The following is a 23,770-nucleotide window of genomic DNA, read 5'->3' as shown; positions in this document are numbered from 1 at the left end:
TCCCTTTCTCATGTTCTCCCTCAAATAATTATATAAATAAAATCTTAAAAAAAACAAAACACAAAACCCACAGAAACCAAATCTTACTCTGAGTGCTGTATTCACTATAAACACCTAAAATCAGCCTAATTAAATGTATCTGGATTACAGGAAAGGTACCAAGGAAATATTACCATAGTTGCTGGCCTCTTCCCCTTGGTTCTTCCTCCTTTACGTTCCTGCATTCCATTGAGTAGTTACCCAGTAAACAATTTATGAGAAGTTTCCCAAGATCAGATTTCTATTTTAAGAATTACTAACTAAAAACCAAGTCAGTGCATTACTCTAGTCTAAAATATGTATTGAATATCAGTGTTAGCAAAGTGCTAGTGCAGATAAGAATCCCATTCAAAAAAGGGCTGTTCTTCACAATAAAAAATTTACTAACCTATTTCTTGCTCTTGCCATGCTTTTTGATTTCCTCCTTTCAAAGCGTTCTTCATCAGAAGAAGTTGTGTCACTACTATGAATGGCATGCTTCTTTCTCCTATTAAAGAGAGTAAAATCCTTAAAATCATTACAGCAGCAAATGGTTTTTAAAAATACACTGTTGGCAGTGGGTTAAGCCTCTGCCTTTGGCTCAGGTCTTGGTCCCAGGGTTCTGGGATCGAGCCCCGCATCATGCTCTCTGCTCAGCAGGGAACCTGTTTCCTTCTCTCTCTGCCTGCCTCTCTGCCTACTTGTGATCTTTCTCTCTGTGTCAAATAAATAAAATCTTAAAATAAAAATAAAATGTTAAAAAAAAAAATACACTGTTGGGGTACCTGGCTGGCTCAGTCTGAAGAGCATGCAAGCCTTGATCTCAGGGTCCTGAGTTCGAGCCCCATGGGGGGTACAGAGATTACTTAAACTTAAAAAAAAAAAAAAAGGCAGCATGGGGTGGTTCAGTCGGCTGAGCAGCTGACTTTTGGTTGGTTTTGGCTGGGGTCATGATCTCGTGGGAGATCATGTGGGATTGAGCTCCATCTGGCTCTGCACTCAGTGCGGGGTCTGGCTGGGATTCTTACCTCTCCCTCTTCTTCCCCCTCTGCTCCTCCCCCTGCCCTCTTGCTCTCAAATAAATAAATACAATATTTTCAAAAACAAAATTTAATCCTAACACCCAACTTGGCTCTACAGTGAAAAACACTGTAATTATTCAAAGAAATGTAAAAGCTATTAACTGGTTTTTTACATTTAGAATTAACCTAATAAATTAATCAAGTAAGATTTAATAAGTGTCACAGAAAAAATATAAATGTTATCAGTCCAAGCAATACAAAAAGATAGAGGGGCACCCGGCTGGCTCAATCAGTAGAGCATACAAGTCTTGATCTCAAGGTTGTGAGTTTGAGTCCCACATTGGGTGTAGAGATTACTCACAAATAAAATCTTAAAAAATTTAAGTAAAACAGGGACGCCTGGGTGGCTCAGTTGTTAAGCGTCTTCCTTTTGTTCAGGTCATGATCCCAGAGTCCTGGGAACAACCCCTGCATTGGCTCTCTGCTCAATAGGGAGCGTGCTTCTCCCTCTGGCTGCTCTCCCTGCTTGTGCTCTCTCTCTCTCTTACAAATAAATAAATAAAATCATTTAAAAAAATTTTTAAATAATTCTATATATTACTGAATGCTCATCCAGCTAAGTGTATATTAATCCCCTTTACCTATTTCACCCATCCCCCCATACCTTGCCCTCTGGAAACAATCTGTTTATTCTCTATCGTTAAGAGTCTGTCTTTTGGTTTCTCTCTTTTATTTTGTTCATTTGTTTTGTTTCCTAAATTCCACATAGTTCACACCTTACTTTTAAGGTTAGGATACAAACATCTACTTCTCTCCATTCTACTCATCCTTTTTACTTTTTATTTTAATTTTTTTTTAAGGCTCCATCTATTTATTTGACAGAGAGAAATCACAAGTAGGCAGAGAGGCAGGCAGAGAGAGGGGGGGAAGCAGGCTCCCTGCTGAGTAGAGAGCCCGATATGGGTCTCGATCCCAAGACCTTGAGATCATAACCTGAGCCCAAGGCAGAGACTTAACCCACTGACCCACTCAGGTGCCCCTATTTTAATTTTTTTTAAGTTTTTTTTTTAAGATTTTATTTATTTATTTAAGAGAGAGAGTGAGCACAAGCAGGGGGAGCAGCAGACAGAGGGGAAGAGAGAAGCAGGCTCCCTAGCTGAGCAGAGAGCCTCCCTCGGGGCTTGATCCCAGGACCTGGAGAGCCCGCTTCTCCCTCTCACTCTGCCCCACCTCCCCTCTCGTACTCTCTCTCACATCTCGAATAAATAAATCAAATCTTAAAAACAAAACAAAACAAATAAACATCCTTCAGCTAATACCCTACTTACTGGAGAAATAGTAACTTCTATTCAGAACTTCTATTCACCACTGTACTGAGGACCCTAATCATTACAATAGGAAAGAAATAAAACTCACAGAGACTGAAACTGTCTCTACTTGCAGACAATATGGTTTATACAGAAAATGCTCAGTAATCTACAAAACAACTACTAGAACCAAAAACAAAATTTGCTAAGGTCATAGGATACAAAGTAACAGACAAAACAATTCTATTTTTAAATCTTAGTAGCAAACAATTAGAAAGTAGTTTTTTTTTTTCAGTTTTTTTTTTTTTTCAGTTTTTATTTATTCATTTAAGTAATCTCTACACCCAAGGTAAGGCTTGAACTCACGACCCCAAAATCAAGAGTCACATGCTTTTCTGACTGAGCCAGCCAGGTACCCCTAGAAAGCAGGGTTTTTTTTTAATATATATTTTTTTACAGATTTTGTTTATTTTTTCGCCAGAGAGAGAGCACGCACAAGCAGGGGGAGTGGCAGGCAGAGGGAGAAGCAGACCGCTGCTGAAAATGGAGTATGATACAATGTGGGACTCCATCCCAGGACCCTGGGATCATGAATCTGAGCTGAAAGCAGACACTTACCCAACTAAGCCACCCAAGCATCCTGAAAACAATTTTTTTTTTTAAAGATTTTATTTATTTATTTGTCAGAAAGAGAGAGAGAGCGAGCGAGCGAGCACAGGCAGACAGAGTGGCAGGCAGAGGGAGAAGCAGGCTCCCCACAGAACAAGGAGCCCGATGTGAGACTCGATCCCAGGATGCTGGGATCATGACCTGAGCCGAAGGCAGCTGCTTAAACAACTGAGCCACCCAGGCGTCCCATGAAAACAATTTTTAAAAACAATTCCACTGAAGCATAAAATAGGAAATACTTAAAAATAAATTTAAGACATGAAAAACCTATACAATGTAAACTACAAATCACTGCTGAGAGAAATTTCAAAAGACTTAACTAAATGAGATGATATAACATGTTTATGGACTGGCAAACTAAAAATTATTACAATATCGATTCTCCCCATACTGACCTACAGTTTTAATATAATCCAAACAAAATCCCAGCAGGCTTTTATTGCAGGAATTAACAGGAGTGCCTGGCTGGTTAAGTCAGAGGAGCACCGGGCTCTTTTTTTTTTTAAGATTGATTGATTGATTGATTGATTGATTTGACACAGAGAGAGAGAGAGAGATCGATCACAAGTAGGCAGAGAGAGAGAGAGAAGCAGGCTCCCTGCCCAGCAGAGACCCCAATTTGGGGCTTGATCCCAGGACCCTGAGATCATGACCTGAGCCCAAGGCAGAAGCTTAACCCACTGAGCCACCCAGCTTCCCCAGTACTGGACTCTTGACCTCAGATTGGGAATTTAAGCCCCACAGTGCATGTAGAGATTACTCTTTAAAAAAAAAAAAAAAAAAAAAAGAGGGACACCTGGGCAGCTCAGTAGGTTAAGCATCGGACTCTTGATTTTGCCTCAGCTCATGATTTCAGGGTTCTGAGATCGAGTACTGCATGGGGCTCACACTGAGCGTGAAATCTGCTTAAGATTCTCTCTCCCTCTGCCCATCCTCCCCCACTCACATGCACACACGTGCATGTGCTCTCTCTAAAAAAAATAAAATAAAATAAATGTTGGGGACACCCGGGTGGCTCAGTCATTAAGCAGCTGCCTTCAGCTCAGGTCATGATCCCAGGGTCCTGGGATCATAATTAATTAATTAAATTTTTTAAAAAGAAAAGAAAGAAATGAATTAACAAGCTGATTACAACATTTAAGTGAAAATGCAAAGGACCTAAAATATCCAAACTAGGGGCACCTGGTGATTGTTGGTTAAGAGTCTGCCTTCAGGGGCACCTGGGTGGCTCAGTGGGTTGCGCCTCTGCCTTCAGTTCAGGTCATGATCTCGGGGTCCTAGGATCGAGCCCTACATCAGGCTCTCTGCTTGGTGGGGAGCCTGCTTCTCCCTCTCTCCCTGCCTGCCTCTCTATCTACTTGTGATCTCTCTGTCAAGTGAGTATATAAATTTTTAAAAAATGGATATTCTGGGGCACCTGGGTGGCTCAGTGGGTTAAGGCCTCTGCCTTCAGCTCGGGTCACGATCCCAGAGTCCTGGGATCGAGCCCCGCATCGGGCTCTCTGCTCAGCAGGAAGCCTGCTTCCCTTCCTCTCTCTGCGCCTGCCTCTCTGCCTACTTGTGATCTCTGTCAAATAAATAAATAAAAATCTTTAAAAAAAAAAATAGATATTCTGATCTTCATATAAATTTGAAACAACCAATAAGAGATGTAGATAGTAGGAGTCAGGCCTCTCAATGTCTGAAAGTTACAATAAACAAGAAAGATGAGAATAAACTCTGTGACAGTGGATTAGAGTGGCCCACTTCAGTAAGAACTCATGTTTAGGGGCGCCTGGGTGGCTCAGTGGGTTAAAGCCTCTGCCTTCGGCTCAGGTCATGATCCCAGGGTCCTGGGATTGAGCCCCACATCGGGCTCTCTGCTCAGCGGGGAGCCTGCTTCCTCCTCTCTCTCTCTCTGCCTGCCTCTCTGCCTACCTGTGATCTCTGTCAAATAAATAAATTAAATATTTTAAAAAAAAAATTAAAAAAAAAAAGAACTCATGTTTAGCTTAATATAAAGATGGGTACAGAAACAATTATAAATGTGTCTGTATACATAGGTTAGTGTACATACATAAGATTACCTAGCTATCTACAAGAGGGTCCTATGTACAAACATACATAGTATCTAGATACTGGCTTCTAAATATTATTCTCCAATAAAAGAAAACAGGGATCCTTAGTGAGGTGGCTTATCCTAGAGCTGGGCCACAGAGTGTTTACGATGAGCCTGGAGCATGTTGTAATGACAGAAAATAAGGAACTACTCAAAAAATAAAACGATGGAGGCATATAAAAGGGACACAATGGCTAAAGCAGGTACAATTTGAGCAACAAAATAAAACAAATAAGGACTCATCCATACTAATATAAATGACTAAATAAATATTTTTAAGGGGAGGATGCCAATGTCTTACAAAAGAATTTTAAGTAATACAGGTAGACACTCCCCCTGTAAGAGATAGAGCTTAATTTCCAAACCACTACCTTTCCTTGAAGGTGTGCAAGACTTAGTAATTTGTTTATATTAAAAAAAATATATAGAAATGGAAAAACAGTACCTTTACAGTGGAGAAATATGGCAAACACAACTCTAACCAAATTATAAAGGTTAACTTAACATTATCAGTGATGTCATATGGATATAATTTTCCCCTTGATGTGATACAACAAGAAGGATCCTTTTCCTCCTGGGTAATCTTTCCAAAAATCCTAACCCCAGTCTCACCTAGAGAAAAACATGATTAGACATACTGGGGGACATTTCACAAGATACAGGGACAGTGGGATGCCTGGGTGGCTCAGTCGGTTGAGCATCTGTCTTCAGCTCAAGTCATGATCCCAGGGTCCTGAGACCAAGTTCTGCATCAGTCTCCTGCTCAGCAGGGAGCCTATTTCCTCTCTCTGCCTGCCCTTCCCCTTTCTTGTGCTCTTTCTCTCTTTGACAAATAAATAAATAAAATCTTAACTTTAAAAAAAAAAAAAGATACAGGTACAGGATTCATCAAGATTATTAAGATCATGAAAAATAAGGAAGACAAAAAACTATCACAGACCAGAGGAGACTGTGGAGACATGACACAACTACATGTAATATGGTGATACCCTCATTTGTATTCTGCAGCAGAAAAGGAACATTATGAAAAAACTATTAAAATCCAAATAAACCTTGAAGGTTGGTAAGTAGTTATGTACCAATATCACTTTTTAGTTTTATTAACATGCCATAACATGTTAGCAATGACGAAAATTGGGTAAGAGGGGGGCGCCTGGGTGGCTCAGTTGTTAAGAGTCTGCTTTCGGCTCAGGTCATGATGCCAGGGTCCTGGGATCAAGCCCCGCACTGTGCTCCCTGCTTCTCCCTCTCGCACTCCCCCTGCTTGTGTTCCCTCTCTCACTGCGTCTCTCTCCCTGTCAAATAAATAAGTAAATAAAATATTCAACAACAACAAACTGGGTAAGAGGTTTAAGGGAAACCTATACTATTTTTCCCGCATTGGGCTCCCAGCTCCATGGGGCGTCTTCTTCTCCCTCTGACCTCCTTGCTCATGCTCTCTCCCACTGTCTCTCTCTCAAATAAATAAATAAAATCTTAAAAAAAAAAAATTCATTTAAAAAAATTTTTAAACATTTGCTCTTCAAAACACATCATTTTGAGAACAAATAGCCAAGTCAAACGATGGAGCAAACACTTATAATATGTACATGTGATAAAAGATTTATGTTCAGAATATATTTTTAAAACTTAAAATTCAGTAAGAAGGCAAACAACTTCATTTTAAGAGGGCAGAAATTTAAGCAGAAATCTTTACAAAGAAGATATAAAAATGGCCAATAATGGGTGCCTGGGTGGCTCAGTTGGTTAAGCATCTGCCTTCAGCTCAGGTCATGATCTCTAGGTCTGGGATGGAGCCCTGAATCAGGCTTCCTGCTCAGCAGGGAGTCTGCTTCTCCTTCTTACTCTGTGCCAACCCTCCCCTACCCATGTGTGCACTGGCTAATGTGCTCTCTCTCTCTCTCTCTCTCTGTCTCAAATAAATAAAAACTTTTAAAAAAAAGAAAGAAAGGGGAAAGGGGGAAAAACAGGAAAGACTAACTGAACCACTGTTTCAAGTGAAAGCAATGTGAGTTGTTTAGATTCAACTCTACTAAGAGATCACCAAAGAGCTATGTAGCTGTAGAGAACATAATTGTTAAAACAGTAACTATTCCAAGCAAACTGAACCAGAAAGAGAACAGTCACATGTAAGATAATAACTACTAGTCTTTAATCACCATTTAGTTCCTCATTGACATTACCAACACCATCAATACCTATATTCTAATTATAAGACATTTCGTAATGTATTATTTAAAGAATATATCTAAATAACTGATATAAATTTTTCCTCTTTTGAAAACCAACAAAACATACCTGATATGGCTTCTTCTTGCTGGAGATCTGTGAATATCAAACAGTGTGTTTTCCCTCTTTTTTTGATGAGCCGGTACTTAAAGAAAAAGAAAAAAAGACAGCAAAGAAATAACTAATGATAAATTGATAAACTGATGTATTAAAGGAATAGAAATTACTTCTGTTAACTTTCTGAATAGAAGTGAGTCTTATGTGTTCAAGTTCCAAATGCTATCTAGAAGGAGTACAGCAAAAATAAAAACTTTGTAGCAGGTAATAGCATAAGTTGCAAACAAACTTTCTAAAAAGATGTTAAATTAAATCTTCATCATCTAGGGTTAAACAAAGATTGTTTTGGATACCACACCAAAAGCTTAATCCATTAAAAAACTTAATATATTGGAATTCATCAAAATTACAAATTCTGCTCTTTGAAAGACACTATCAAGAAATTAAAGGAAACAAGCTACACACAAAGAAAATATTTGCAAATCATGTATCTGATAAAGAACTGATTGCCAAAATACATAGGACTCTTAAAATTCAGCACTGAAAAAATAAACAACTCAACTGAAAAAATGGGCAAGAGATATGAACAGACATTTCACCAGCAGTAATGCTGGCAAAGTAGCACATAAAGATGCTCAACATCACTTGGGAAATGGACATTTAAACTACAGTAAATATGTATTAAAATTAATTTCAAAAACGGACCATACCAAGTATGTGGCAACAGAATGGTGCAACTGGACTCTCATGTACTCTTAGGGAGAATGTAAGTGGTACAATCACTCTGGAAAACAGTCTGGCAATTTCTTAGCACATTAAACATAAACCTAATAACAAACCCAACCATTCTACTCCTCAGTGTTTATGAAAAATGAAACAATATGTCCAAAGACTTGCACATGAATGTTCATAACAAATTTGTAACAGCAAAACAGTAAAAATGTCAACAATCTAAATGTTCATCCACAAATGAATGAATAAACAAATTATGATATATCCATACAATGGAATGCTATTTGGTAATAAAAAGAAACACACTGGTATAATTTTCAACAACATGGATGAGTCTTAAAATTATGCTGAGTGAAAGAAGTTGGACAAAACAGAGTATATATTGTACATAAAATTCAAGAAAATGTGAACTCATCTACGGTTAGAGAAAGCAGATGAGATCAGTGCCTTCTTGAGGACTGGGATGGAGATGGTTCCAGAAGGTTAAAAACAGATTACAAACAGGCAACAGGATAATCTGGGGGGTTGATAAACATGTTCAGTATCTTGATGGTAATGACAGTTTCATAGGTACGTACCTAAGGTATATCCAATTTGCCAAACTGTACATATTAAATATGTATACTCGCAGTACACTGCATTTCATACCCCAATAAAGATTTCTTTTATCTATAAAAATGGTTCACAATCTTTTTTCTATCTTTACAAATCTCCCCCACTATCGACAGGGCTATCTGTGACAGTGACTCCTACCTGGTGTAATGTCTGCATAGCAATCTGCATCAACTAGAGGCAAGCCTCTAGTAAGATAACTCTGACCCACCCCTTCCAGAGATTCAATCATCATTTTAAAGCATAAGAGTTTAAGTATTGGGGTGCCTCGGTGGCTCACTTTTAATCATGGGACTCCGGGATTAAGTATAATCCCAGAGCCCCAGGATGGAGTCCCACATCATGCTCTCTACTGAGCAGGGAGTCTGCTTCTCCCTCTACTCCTCACCCGACTCGTGCTCTCTCTCTCTCTCTCTCTCTCAAATAAATAAAATCTTTAAATTAAAAAAAAAAAAAATCTGAGTAGAACTATCTCATATAAATATCTCAGTCCTTCCTTAAAAACATTATGCTATGTGAAACAAGTTAGACACCAAAGGTCACATAAAGGCAAATCTATAGACACAAAGTACATTAGTGGTTGCCAAGGTCTGAGGGTATGAAAGTGAAGAAATAATAAAATGTCCTGGAATTGGACAGTGGTGATGATTGCATAATCCCTATAAATATAGGGGCACCTGGGTGGCTCAGTGGGTTAAAGCCTCTGCCTTTGGCTCAGGTCATGATCCCAGGGTCCTGGGATCGAGCCCCACATCAGGCTCTCTGCTCAGCAGGGAGCCTGCTTCCTCCTCTCTCTGCCTGCTTCTCTGCCTGCTTGTGATCTCTGTCAAATAAATAATAAAAATAAAATCTTTAAAAGAAAAAAAAAAAAAGATAAATGGAACTACAAGAGATTCCATTCTTATAAATTCAGCAAAACTGGAAGTGCCTGGCTGGCTAAGCTGGTAGAGCCTGCAACTCTTGGGGTTGTGAATTCAAGCCCAACATGGGATGTAGCGATCACTTAAAAATAAAATCTTTAGGTGCGCCTGGGTGGCTCAGTGGGTTAAAGCCTCTGCCTTCGGCTCAGGTCATGATCCCAGAGTCCTGGGATCGAGCCCTGCATCGGGCTCTCTGCTCGGCAGGGAGCCTGCTTCCTCCTCTCTCTCTCTGCCTGCCTCTCTGCCTACTTGTGATTTCTGTCAAATAAATAAATAAAATCTAAAAAATAATAATAATAATAAAAAAATAATAAAATCTTTAAATTTAGCAGCACTAATTTTTTTAAAGAGGTGAAGCAGAATAAGCTGCTCAACTACAAAAGAAGTTTCTTTAGCATCTCTTACCTATTGGAGGTGCTTGGTATCGATCCACTGTTTTCCTTTGTCTCAAATTATATGGTCTATCATTTTCTTCTCCTTCTGCCTCTTCAACTTCTATATCTCCATCTTCCTCTTGAGATTCTAGTTTCCCCCACATGAAAGAAAAGAATCATTCTTTTAATCCACAAGGACTGGTTCACTCTAGAAATGAGTATTTATTATTTTGTCTTTTACCCTCAGCACAGTTGACATTTTAAAGTGTCAACAGTTTATGATACAGCATATATCAATACAATTAAAAATCAACCTAGATAGGTATTTTTTTTAAATGCCTTTCCTACAGATAATATAGCTCTCTGCTAAATAACCTAGGTATACTTATGATCTTTGGTCATATAAAACAGTAAGAGAAGATAAATCAAAATTTGACTGGATCAAACTTCATTTAATGGCCAGTTACCCACCAGTGAATAAGGTTAGTATCCAAATAGCACTTGGTAGTTCAAAAAAATATGCTTACAAGATAATTACTAATGTTACAGCAAGAGCAATTTTTGTTGGCAGTATAATGGTTTGTTAAGCCTGCTGACGACAGATAAGCACAAATTAGTTCTATTTTGGTAGGAAAATGCAGGTAGGAATTGTGAGGGAGCATGAAGCCGACTTCTGGGTTGTTAATGGTTTATTTCTTGACATAAGTGATCACTTTATGATTTGCCTAACTATACACTTAAAAATAAATTATAGGGACGCCTGGGTGGCTCAGTTGGTTGGGCAGCTGCCTTCGGCTCGGGTCGTGGTCCCAGTGTCCTGGGATCGAGTCCCGCATCAGGCTCCTTGCTCATCGGGGAGCCTGCTTCTCCCTCTGCCTCTGCCTGCCATTCTGTCTGCCTGTGCTTGCTCTCTCTCCCTCTCTCTCTCTGACAAGTAAATAAATAAAATCTTTAAAAAAAATAAAATAAAAATTAAAAAAAATAAATTATAATGTACATAAATCCTGAAAGTTTATTTTTTAAAAGTGCTTTGGCTGGGGACACCTGGGTGGCTCAGTAGGTAAAGTGTCTACCTTCATCTCAGTTCGTAATCTCAGGGTCCTGGGATTGAGCCCCACCTTCGGGCTCCCTGCTCCAGGGGGAGCCTGCTTCTCCCTCTCTTCCCTGCTCATGCTCTCAGTCTCATTCTCTTTGTCTCTCTCTCTCAAAAAAATAAAATCTTAAAAAAAAAATAAACTGTAGATAGAGGTCATACCATAGTTACAGCCAAACCACTATTTATTACATATATATGTAATATATATACATATATATTATATATATGTATATATATTTTTTTAAATTATATTTATTTATTTGAGAGAGCGAGAGAGCACATGAGCAGGATAAGGGGCAGAGGGAGAAGCAGACTCCCTGCTCAGCAGGGAGCCCAATACGGGGCTCGATCCCGTGACTCCAGGATCGTGACCTAAGCCTAAGGCAGATGCTTAACAAACTGAGCGACCTGGGGAACCCAAAGTTACAGTTTAAAATAAAAGTCTGAGGTGGGGTGCCTGGCTGGCTCAGTCAGTAGAGCATGTAACTCTTGATCTCAGGTTTTTGAATTCAAGCCCCATGTTGGGTGTAGACATTATTTAAAAATAAAATCTTTTAAAAATAATAATAAATTAAATTAAACTCAGATAAAAATTTACTGGCTTATGGCCCCCAAATCCAATATACTTTGTGATTAACTTTTTAACCACAGGAATTGTCAACACAACACAACCATATTAAGGAACAGGAAAAATTTTAAAACCACCAGTAATATTGAGTGAAATAGGAGACTAAAAATGCAAAGGACTTCATATTTTAATAATGACATCTGAAAGCTTATTCCAAGTTTATAAAAATTTTTATTATTAAGGTCTAGAGAAAATCAGTAGATACAATATTATTCTCTAAATAAATTACTTATACCCAAGTTAAGTCTCTTTAAATCCTCAAAAAATATTACATTTTGAGAAACACCTGCACAACAATATTGTAGGAAGAAATTCTATACATGGCAAATCTACTTTGAAAACTCTACAAAGGTGTTCAGTTAATGAAAAGGCAAAAGTCACATTATAAATCTGTCTCACCTATACTGATTTTCTCCAAAGGAAGCAATATAGAGGTTCTAGCTGTAACAACAATAATATTTGCTCAATAAAGTACCTTTGTTAGAAATATCAGCTCTTCAAAACGCACTAATAATATATTAGAAAATTTGAGAAAAAAAAACCCATCTTCTCCATCTAAGCTATACAAATAATAGGAACTGGTAAGATTTCCTGGTAAAATACAACTATCCTATATTTACAATACATGGAATCTTCTGAAAATCCATTTCAATAAAAATTAACACCTACAGAATTGAATTCTATAGGTGTACTTCTAGTCACTGATTTATAATCTTTGGGGCAAAGCTACTTCCATCATGTTCCCAGCTCCAACCCTAAAAATTCAGCCAGGGTTCTTCAGTTCAGAACCCAGACAAGCCTCGGAAAAGAGCAGTACAACCTATTCCACCAACAGTAGCAGGCCCTCTTTCTCCGAAAGTCACTATTTACTTCTTGGTCCATAACTAAATTTGGGACCCAAATAATCAGAGATTCAGAGGATATAGACAGAAAGTGACTATGGACAGAGGCTTCCAGTTAGAAGCTATCTATCGAAACACAAAAGAGGCCTCACCTAATAACAAATCAGTCCATAGCAAATGTCACACCAGATTAGGTCACGGGAGGACTACTAATAAATTACATAATGGCGATAGTATTAAAGGCATTTTTCCAGGTGAAGGTAAAAACTCAGAATTCCAAATAAAAATTATTCCAAATTATACAATATAGACCTCTAAAGCCAAAAATCACCCACCCAGCAATATTATGCATATTATTACTTCACACATGCTTCCTCCCTCCCACCTCAACTTTGTAGTATTTACTTCATAAGGTACTTTACAAACCTTCTTCTTCACCCTCAGTGGAGACCTCATGATGATTCTGTATCCCATAACTATTTCTTCTCAGTGATTTTCTTCGCCTTTTCACTCTTGAATACATATCCATGTTTTCCTTTTAAAGAGAGAAAGCTGTCAATTAACGTGGATTTTATTCCTATCCATAAATACCATTAACCCAATGGTATATGACCACTCTTGAAATTTACTAAGCACCTATTTGAAGGCACAGATTCATGAAAAAATGGAGGTTCCTGAATTCAATAAATGCAAGGGACAAAAGGAAAAATAAAACAAATGTATAAAATATTTGAAAATTTAAAACTCCAATGCCATGAACATACTTTCTCCCTGAAGCAAATTACAGCCTAGTAGGATAGAATAAGACAAGTCACAGGTAACTATAAAACAAAGTAAAACAAACTAAATGCCATAAAGAAAGGTACAATGTACCACAGAATTCAGAGAGATGATCCTCTTGTTGCTAAGGAAAGGGAAGGGAGGCAGCATTTGAGATGAACCTTGAAATAAAGGTAGGATTGCAGCAGTCCCTAACCAGAACTATTACCACTGGTTAAGGATAAAGGAACAAGAATGATTTGTTTATATCTGGGCAATGGTATGTGAGAAGATAAAGCTGAAACCAGATTATGAAGGTCAAGGTGTTTTTAATTAATTCAGTACACAATAAAAAGAACATTAAAGGTTCAAATCAGCAGAGTTAACAATCAGAGTGGTACTTTTTTTTTTTTTTTTTTTTAAGATTTCATCCATTCAGGGGCCCCTGGGTGGCTCAGTGGATTAAAGCCTCTGCCTTCAGCTCAGGTCATGATCTCAGGGTCCTGGGATCGAGCGCCGCATCGGGCTCTCTGATCAGCGGGGAGCCTGCTTCCTCCTCTCTCTCTGCCTGCCTCTCTGCCTACTTGTGATCTCTGTCTGTCAAATAAATAAAATCTTTGGACCAAAAAAAAAAAATTTCATCCATTTATTTGACAGAGAGAGATCACAAGTGGGCAGAGAGGCAAGCAGAGAGACAGAGGTGGGAAGCAGGCTCCCTGCTGAGCAGGGAGCCCGAGAGGGGCTCGATCCCAGGACCCTGAGATCATGACCTGAGCCGAAGGCAGAGCTTAACCCTGAGCCATCCAGGCGACCCAAAGTGGTACTGTTAAGACAAAAGCACAGAGGGTCTTTTGGGGAAGGTTGTGGGAAGTAGAGTAAGGACAGAAGAAAACATAAAATCCCTAACCAAAGTGGAAAAAAGAAAGGAACAAATCTGTTAATTCAAGAAAATCCAAATGCTGCTCATCCTCCCTTTGAATTCTGCAACCAAAAAAAAAAAAAAAAACAAAATATTTGCCAAGGTTGTTAAAGTTAATATACTCACAAATTCTGTATCAGTCCACATTCTAAGTCTTTCTACTTCTCCTGACCGACGATTCCGTCTGATGTTAATGTTGTCCATTTCCTGTAGTACAGCTTCAGCAGTACTACAATCACAGAATAAAACCACAAAATGTGTCAGACATGTGAAAGAGCTCTTCATCAAAGCATAATTATCTGATATGTAACTGTACATGGAACCCAATTAAATAACTTTCTGAATCAGCATCCATCAGAAGATAATGCCCCATATGTGCTATGATAAGAAAAAATAAATAAAAGATAATGCCCCCCAAAATCCAGACCATCTTTTACCTTAATATAATTGCTATAATAAAACTTATGAAACAGAACATTTGTTTATAATACTCCAAATATTTGGGGCACCTGGCTGGCTCAGTCAGTAGAGCATGCGATTCTTGATCTTAGGGCTTTAAGTTCAAGCCCTATGTTGCGTGTCAAGATTGCTTTAAAAATAAAATCTGTAATACTCCAAATATTTAACTCCACAATACCACTATAAATAACTACCAAATCTAAGACAAAGAAAAAAATTTTCAATATTTTTACTTGAAGATGGTGTTAAGAAAATTTATGATAAAGAATCTGTAAAAAATTTAAAGCTAGGGGCGCCTGGGTGGCTCAGTGGGTTAAAGCCTCTGCCTTCAGTTTAGGGTATAATCCCAGGACACCGATTATGCCCGCATCAGGCTCTCTGCTCAGCAGAGAGCTTGCTTCCCCTTCTCTCTCTGCCTGCCTCTCTGCCTACTTGTGATCTCTGTCAAATAAATAAATAAAATCTTAAAAAAAAAAAAAAAAGGTTTAAAGCTAGCGGGGAGGAAGGCAAAAAAAAAAAAAAGTTAAAGCCAGGGGCACCTGTCTGGCTCAGTTAGTAAAGCATCTGACTTTGATTTCAGCTCAGGTCTTGATCTCGGGGTCGTGAGTTCAAGACCTATGTTGGGCTCCACACTGGGCATGAAGCCTAGTTAAAAAAAGTTTAAAACCTACATTAAGGTTAACTGAACAGGTAATTTTAAAAATTAGAAAACACTGACCTCCATGAAATACAGGCTCACATTACCACATTTTCTTTTAAACACATTTATATACCACTTACTGTGTTGTCCAGATAATGATCAAAGTACTTAACAAATAATAATACTTGAATTTGACATTACCAGTATAGAATATAATTTCCTCCCTTATAAAACAGGGATTACACTAACCTCCCCTCTCTCTTGATCACTGCAAGGATTAAGTAGGATAATTTATCATCTGAGAAGAGTAAAATTTCATTGCATGGAGATACTGAGCAATCTGCTAGGCTCATTCACTGTTTCCCATATACCCAGTCTCAAAAGACCATTAATTCAAAATCTTGACTAAAGAAAAGTATACTTACTACACATCAACAATGGAAATTAATTGCTTGAAAATTGTCAGAAACAAATTGTTAATGAGCAAATATTAAAGGACTATAACAGTACAGAGAATAAAATTATTTTTTTTTATTATTTATGTATAAACTTTAAAAGGATGAGAAAAATTTAACTATCACATAAACTACTAAATCCAGTAAATGGACTAGAAACTGATAATCACTGCTAACCACTATTAATTCAAATTAAATTTAAAATAATTGCATTTATTACTAAGTCAGTGCTTAAGTTATTTTTTAAAACATAACTAGCTTAAAAATGATTTTTTTTGAAATGTGAAATCTGATTTTGAAATTTTAAAATCTGATAAGTCAATTAAATAAATTAATTAAATTAAACTGCTTATAAGCATTCATACCTATTTACTAGTTGATCAAATAACAAACTCTGGTTCACGCTTTCAAATCTGTTTTTCCTGGAACGACAACTTTTTCTGACTTCCATGTCACCATTTATACAAGAAAGGTCCCCATCTCCCTTCTTTTCCCCTCGAAGGGGATGGCTTCGAAGGGCTACAAGAAGAGAGAGATTTACATTTCAAAGTACAGAGTATGAAAAGAAAAAAAGATACATCAAAAATTACTTTTAAAAGGCTATAAAAATTTAACATAACCTCTTAAATGGCTTTAATATCCAATAACTTAAAATTTTGATAACTATAATCTGTCATAGTAATTTAAATAATTTCATTTGTACTGATTTCTCAACATTTAACAATTACATAAGTATTCAGTATGACATGGAAATCCAGTCATTTCCAACTATATGCTGAACATACTAGTAAATTTTACCCCACTTTAACACTTACTAACTAATGAGTAAGAATTTCAATACTAACCAGTTTCATAACAGAATACTCACATAAGCTACTATGTCCGTTTGGTAATGTAGCACCAGGCTGAGAAGTTAACCTAGAACACAATTATATTTAATATGCAAACACATCAACATTCATTTAAAGAAGCAAGAAACGCAATACTGGTGGAATCATTTTAATCTTTAAAATGTCAGTAATATTACTTTTTTCAGAGTAAAGATGACATTATTTTACTCTAAGATTGGTAATATACCAATTAGTAACATATACTTGAAATGACTCATTTCATTACTTCAAGAAAAGCTTTACTAACAGATTATAAACTGAATTTACTCTGTCTTCAACTCTATAAATTCCAGAGAGGCTGAAGCTCAACATGTACCATAAAGTTAACTGACATAATAAGCAGCAAAGGTCGCAGACATTTATTATTGGTTTTGGTTAAGAAAATAAAAATCAGGGGGCGCCTGGGTGGCTCAGTGGGTTAAGCCTCTGCCTTCGGCTCAGGTCATGATCCCAGGGTCCTGGGATCGAGCCCCGCAACAGGCCCTCTGCTCAGCGGGGAGCCTGCTTCCTCCTCTCTCTCTGCCTGCCTCTCTGCCTACTTGTAATTTCTGTCGGGTAAATAAATAAAATCTTAAAAAAAAAAAAAAAAAAAGGAAAAAAGAAAATAAAAATCAAACAATGACAAATTTATTCAAACAATAAACTGTAGGAAAAATAAAGTCCTTGAACAGCAATACCATTTAATAATTTCTCCAAAATATTTTATTACACATTCTAACCTGACAAATGAAAATAGCTAATTTCTCAAAATAGTCATTGTACAATTCTCCCTTTTGGGTCAAGGAAAGTAAATGTTAATTCAGTAAGGGATACTTAAATGACCATCAAAGCATGAAGACTTGAAAAAATCCACAGTATGCTTTTGTATTATCAGAAAGTCAAAAAAAAAACTAAATTGCTACATTATAAAAGAACTGTCGATGTAAACTTACTAAAGTATTTTTTAAATACCCAATGATTATCATTTTCAAAAATTAAAAAAAGGGAAAGGACTCATTTAGAAAATAGCAAATATATGATTATCTCCTATTATCTATATCGTTTGCACAAAATTTTCTTTTAATAGAATTATACTTAATACACAATGTTACATTAGTTTCAGGTGCGTAACTCCATGATTCAACAAGCCTATACATTATGCTGTGCTCACCACAGGTGTAGCTCCCATCTGTCATCACAGAATGCTATTACAATACCATTGGCTAACTATACTCCCCATGCTATACCTTACATCCCCATGACTTACTTATTCCAAAACTGGAAGCCTATATCGTCCACTCCTATTTGTACAAATTTTCTTAACTAAAATATTCTAACGTTTTGGGTCACTCCAGCACTCCTCATGCTAAATTTTAAATGTTAAATATTAAATCCTAATTATAAAAGCCCTTGCCTAAAAAAGGTCAGAGCTAGGATGACTAAAGGATATACACAAAAACTCAAACTGTTATATGTACTTATACTGTCAAAAATGCAAAAACAAAAAACTCCAGTCCCCTTTCCCCCAGAAAACAACAAAACTATCTCATTCTAATATGCTACACCCCTTGGAAGGTATTTCATTTTTAGCACCTTTGTATACAAAGTACAGATAAAGTAGTGAAATTGGTGTATTAACATATCATTCCTTGGAAGATTATACATAACAAATTTTCTAGAAGTCACTTAAAACCACACAGAAAACTCAATTTTACTACTTCATAAATATACTCTGGCTTTGGACCCAACATAATATTAACTCAGTTTGATCAGTTTATTTACATGTCTTGGTTCCAAGTGAATTTTAGTGTATGCAAAACCAAACCGCTGAAACTGTACATAAATTATTCAAAAATGTAAGATGCTAACCCTGAAATCACTCTACAAAAGAAATCTAAAACTTTTCTGAACAGTAGCAACGTCCTTGGAAAAACAGCACAATAAGCTTTTTGTTACTCTTGAAGACAATGCTTACTTGGCTTTTATTTTGTTGCTTAAGAAATACCGGTTTTAAAAGGAAAAAAACGTATTCTTTAATTAAACCAATTATCTTAGAATCATAGATTATTGTCATCCTTTTTCCATTACCATTTCTCTTTATAAAGACGAAGAAGAACAAAAAGGAGACATAATATTAAATACATGAGTATGGAAAGAGAAAAAATACTGGGATTTTAAGAACTGGTCTGCCTATACAATAATATATATGTCTAAAGAAGTTTCTTAAATCAATGTTACCAAAAGTTAATCACTTAAAATGTAACTAAGTGACTTCACTATTTAAATGAAAGCTCCAATAAATCTTTTATGATTATGAAATCTCCTTTGTTTATTTTTAAAAGGGTAAGTAGGTGGGGGATACTTCCCTGTATCTATGTTTCCTAAACTTTGTATTTATTTTTTATTTTTTTCCTAAATTTCTTAAGTGGTGGCAGCATTACTTTACATTAGATGATTATCATGTTGGAATTTTCTACACCTTGGGGCATCTGGGTGACCGGGTTAAGCATCTATCTTCAGCTTGAGTCATGATCCTGGAGTCGCAGGATCCTGGACATGTCTGGAGTCCCAGGATCAAGCCCCGCATTGGGTTCCCTGCTCAGCGAGGGATCTGCTTCTCCCTCCGTCCCTCACTCACACTCTCTCTCAAATAAATAAATAAAATCTTTAAAAAAAAAAAAAAAAGAATTTTCTACACCTTTAGTTATCTGGAGCATATTACCAATGAAATACACTATGAGGCTACTAGCAATCTTTACTTATTCTCCCTTTCCCATATAAATCCAAGGCATTTAGTGACTTAGGGGTTTTAAACTTCATTTCAGGAAAAGCCTCAGTTTGGAAAGACCTTAACCAATACTGCCTACAATTCTAATGTGCCTCAGCAGTTTAACAAGTGGTTACATTTCTGCCTAACCTTATTACTCTCTCATCTGACCACAAAACAAAATTTTCACATATACTATATTTAAGTGTACAGTTAGTCTTATCAAAGATTCAAATTTGTTTATATCTTAGAGGATGTGTTTCTATTATTCTAGAGACATTAAATGCATGTCACATTCTCTAGGGTGCCTCCTCCAAAAACACAGAAAGACAGACACATGTGCACATGCCCACACACACAGCATCCAGTTCAATAAATGTATAGTAGCTAAGTAAATATCAGCTGACAAAAATTTACTCAAAATATTTATAAGCTACGACATCTATCTAGGCTAGAATGGATGGATATTTGTGAATTTCTACATATAAGATAAAGAATATATAGTAAAATTTTTAACCAAAATATCCTTATTTTATAAAAAATTGTAATTATGTTGATAAACTTGAGCCTTTAAATATAAGCCCAGATGTCTCCCCAAAAAGAAAACTCATGATCTATTTCAAATCATTTATGAAAACTTCAAAGTTCTAGTTCCACTTTTACTTCTACCTTCATCCAATTACCGAGCTCTCAAAAGAAAAGTTATTTCACCAAGCAATAGTAATTTTTTTTTAAAATTTAGCAGTCTTGGGGCACCTGGATGGCTCAGTCAGTTAAGTGTCCTACTCTTTGATTTTGGCTCAGGTCATGATCTCAGGGTTGTGAGACTGAGCCCTGTTTGGGCTCTGCACTGGCCTGCTTAAGATTATCTCTCTCCTACATGATGTTAATTAATTGAATTTAAATTTTAAAAATGAAATAAAATTTAATTTAATTTAATTTTAAAAAGATTCTCTCTCTCCTTCCCCCTCTGTCCCTCCCCACCTGCTCATACTCAATCTCTCTCTCTGGAAAAAATTTAAAAATTAAAAATTAAAAATTTCGTAGTCTTTACAAAGTCATTTAGGATTCATTATTTTTCAGTGAATACTAATCTTTACCTGTATCCACCTTTCCCCCAAATGAATTACTTCTGTAACAAAGTACTTTTGTAAAAGAACCTTAATAATTTTACTTCATAAGACCTTAGATAACCAAAATAAAGGAATCGGGATTCTCAATCTCATGACATAAAAACAAATACAAGCTTCCATACAAATCCCAATTTTTGTATTTATACTCTCAAATCTAAAATTTTTTAACTACAAGCTTCCCTCAAAATTCAATTCTGTTGAATCTAATAGGTCAAATGGTGTCTTCTTTTCATCTAAAACACAAAAACATTCTAACAGCGTAGCACTTGCATTCTTAGACAAAAATTTAACTCAAGGGGCCGCCTGGGTGGCTCAGTGGGTTGAGCCGCTGCCTTCGGCTCAGGTCATGATCTCAGGGTCCTGGGATCGAGCCCCACATCGGGCTCTCTGCTCAGCAGGGAGCCTGCTTCCTCCTCTCTCTCTGCCTGCCTCTCTGCCTGCTTGTGATCTCTCTGTCAAATAAATAAATAAAAATCTTAAAAAAAAAAATTTTAACTCAAAAAACTTTTAAATTGTTATTCTTCTACCAAAATATAAATAATACATTGTTAGTATTCATTATTTCTTGAGCTTTTTATTCAAAATATACTCAGTATTTTTTCAAAAAAGGAGTATCACATTAAGACACCTAAGTGGAAGTAAAACTCTCTCCCCAAAACAGTTTTTGAGGGCGCCTAGTGGCTCAGTCGTTGGGCATTTGCCTTTGGCTCGGGTCACGATTCCAGAGTCCCTGGATCAAGTCCTGGGATTAAGTCCCACATCGGGATCCCTGCTCAGCAGGGAGCCTGCTTCTCCCTCTCCCTCTCTCCCTGCTTATGTTCCCTCTCTCACCGTCTCACTGTCTCTCTGTCAAATATATAAATAAAAAATCTTAAAAAAATTTTTTTTGAGGCCTTTTTTTTTTATAAAAAAGACATAATCAAGATCAATTTACACAAAGGCCTCTGAGTGGCTAAGATGAAGAAAATCAAGTGCCCATTATATATTATATATTATATATTATTATGCCCATTATATATTCAAACTGTTATTTTTCTTACAGTGAAAGATTAAACTCTGACACTAGAAGAACATTTTTAAGAAACGTTTATCTAGAAAAAGCCACCTGATTCATTCATTTAATAAATATAGGATACAGATTACAACAGGTAGATCAAGTCTAGAAGTATAATTAAAGGGCAGTACTCATTTTAAGTAACATCATTATAGTGACCTGGATCTGTATAAAACAGATGAATGAGTGTGGGAAAAGAAAGATCAACAAGCTATGATTCAAGATTTTCCTACTTAGCTCCCAGACAATGCAAAATAAACACTTAGAGTAAAATGGTGCATCTTCTGGAACATACTGAAATAGGTAAAAGACTCTTTAAGGACTAGTAAATGTATACTGCCTATCAAAGTCTATATAACCCCCCAATTTTTTTTTCATTAAAGAGTAACAGTATCCAGGGGCGCCTGGGTGGCTCAGATGGTTAAGCATCTGCCTTTGGTACAGGTCATGATCTCCTTGGCCAAAGGACTCCTAGCTCAGTGGGTACTCTGCTTCGCCCTCTCCCTCAGCTCCTCCCTAATGCTTGCGCTCTCTCTCTCTCAAATGAATAAAAATCTTTTTAAAAATATCTTTTAAAAAAGAGTAACGGGGGGTGCCTGGGTGGCTCAGTGGGTTAAGCCTCTGCCTTCAGCTCAGGTCATGATCTCAGGGTCCTGGGATTGAGCCCCGCATCGGGCTCTCTGCTCAGCAGGGAGCCTGCTTCCCTCTCTCTCTCTCTCTCTCTCTGCCTGCCTATCTGCCTACTTGTGATCTCTGTCAAATAAATAAATAAAATCTTAAAAAAAATAAATAAAAATAATAAAATAAAAAAGAGTAACAGTACCCAGAATTTATGTGCACATAGAAAACCAAGTAATTTTTAGGTACTTCAAGGAGGAAGGAAACCAAAGGATTTCCCTTTCACTTTTGTTTGTAGTCAGCACATCATCAGCACTTCTACGTTAAAGACTGGAGAAAAGAGAAGCTAAAAATTCTGAGATCACAGTTTAAATCTTTTCTGTGTGTGTGCCTCTTTCATCTACATTAAATTATTACTATTTACTTTGGTAAGTGTGTAAAAGTAAGTTTTCCTGATACATACTGAACCAAACCAAATTTAAACTGACAACAAGCAGACAAATGAAAAGATTTTTTTTAATTTAATTTTTATTTTATTACATTTCAGTATATCAATTCAAGGGTAATATTTAATAATTTTAGAAGAGGAAGACTTTATTTTCAAATAAATATATAATTCTAACCAAATATCTTTATTTAAAACTTTCAGGAGTATAAAGATGTATGCATATTCAAGATCTATCGAAATCCTTATTGTTTAGTAATAATAGTTTCTATTATATACTAAATATTTTTACATAGCAAATATACTTTATGTGCTATTTAGAGGAAATACATACAAAATCATAAGTTTAAAAATTTGTATTTCTAGATAATAGTGGCTTTACAATTTAAGAAAATTAGCATTAATATGAGCCCTCAATCATATCAGATAATTCATGAAAAAACAGTGGATGAGTTCTCACTCCTCACCTGGCCTGTCCAGTTGATATGTTCCATTCCTCTCGCTGACCAGTACTTCGTGATTTTGATTTGTCTTTGCAAACAGAATCAGGTTGTTTCAAAGTGCGTTTGGCTGGAGGAGACACATGGCTATCACTTAAACTACCATCGACTTCAGCTTTCTGAAAGACAGTTAAAAATTTATTATTCCTCTTAAAACATAGAATTCCTACATTCTTGATAAAGTACAGTATGTATTCAACCAATAAGTATTTACTGAATGAATCACTCTACAAGTATGTAAATGTAATAATCTGTAAATACAGAAACAAGGGAATTAGATTACATTTATAATCAGAAAACTATACAGTTTCTTATTTTAAAATAGTTTCAAACCTACAAAGATGTGCATATGAACCTCGTTGTGACATGATTCCTCTTCTCTCCTAAATACTCCAGTGCATACATCCCAAAACAAAGATACTTTGATACATTACCATCATATAACCCTTCCAATTAGGAAGTCAACACTGATATAACACAGAGCCAATTCACATTCAAATTTTATTTGATCCAGGTTCAGCATCCTATCCAGGAACATATATCGTATT

The 23,770-nt window shown here is 36.5% G+C and overlaps 1 protein-coding gene across 3 annotated transcripts in view; it reads right to left on the bottom strand.

The window, feature by feature from the left end:
* Nucleotides 1-23,770, bottom strand: part of LOC111154089 (ATPase family, AAA domain containing 2B) — a 156,874-nt gene that overhangs the window by 107,676 nt on the left and 25,428 nt on the right. For 2 of the 3 annotated variants that reach the window (XM_022513458.1, XM_022513460.1), the window contains exons 2-9: nt 23,190-23,341; nt 16,705-16,754; nt 16,202-16,355; nt 14,409-14,511; nt 13,031-13,139; nt 10,070-10,186; nt 7,413-7,488; nt 428-526 (exon numbers count right to left, since the gene is read on the bottom strand). In XM_022513458.1, the coding sequence (XP_022369166.1) occupies nt 428-526; nt 7,413-7,488; nt 10,070-10,186; nt 13,031-13,139; nt 14,409-14,511; nt 16,202-16,355; nt 16,705-16,754; nt 23,190-23,341 (860 nt within the window). Of the gene's footprint in view, nt 1-427; nt 527-7,412; nt 7,489-10,069; nt 10,187-12,161; nt 12,204-13,030; nt 13,140-14,408; nt 14,512-16,201; nt 16,356-16,704; nt 16,755-23,189; nt 23,342-23,770 lie in introns of all 3 variants that reach the window. The other variant, XM_022513459.1, reaches the window with a different exon arrangement.

The sequence above is a fragment of the Enhydra lutris genome, unplaced genomic scaffold (genome assembly GCF_002288905.1).
Source record: "Enhydra lutris kenyoni isolate GAN:26980312 unplaced genomic scaffold, ASM228890v2 scaffoldscaffold35, whole genome shotgun sequence".
NCBI lineage: Eukaryota > Metazoa > Chordata > Mammalia > Carnivora > Mustelidae > Enhydra > Enhydra lutris.
The sequence above is the reverse complement of the archived record's forward strand: the minus strand, read 5'-3'. Positions and strand labels throughout refer to the sequence as shown.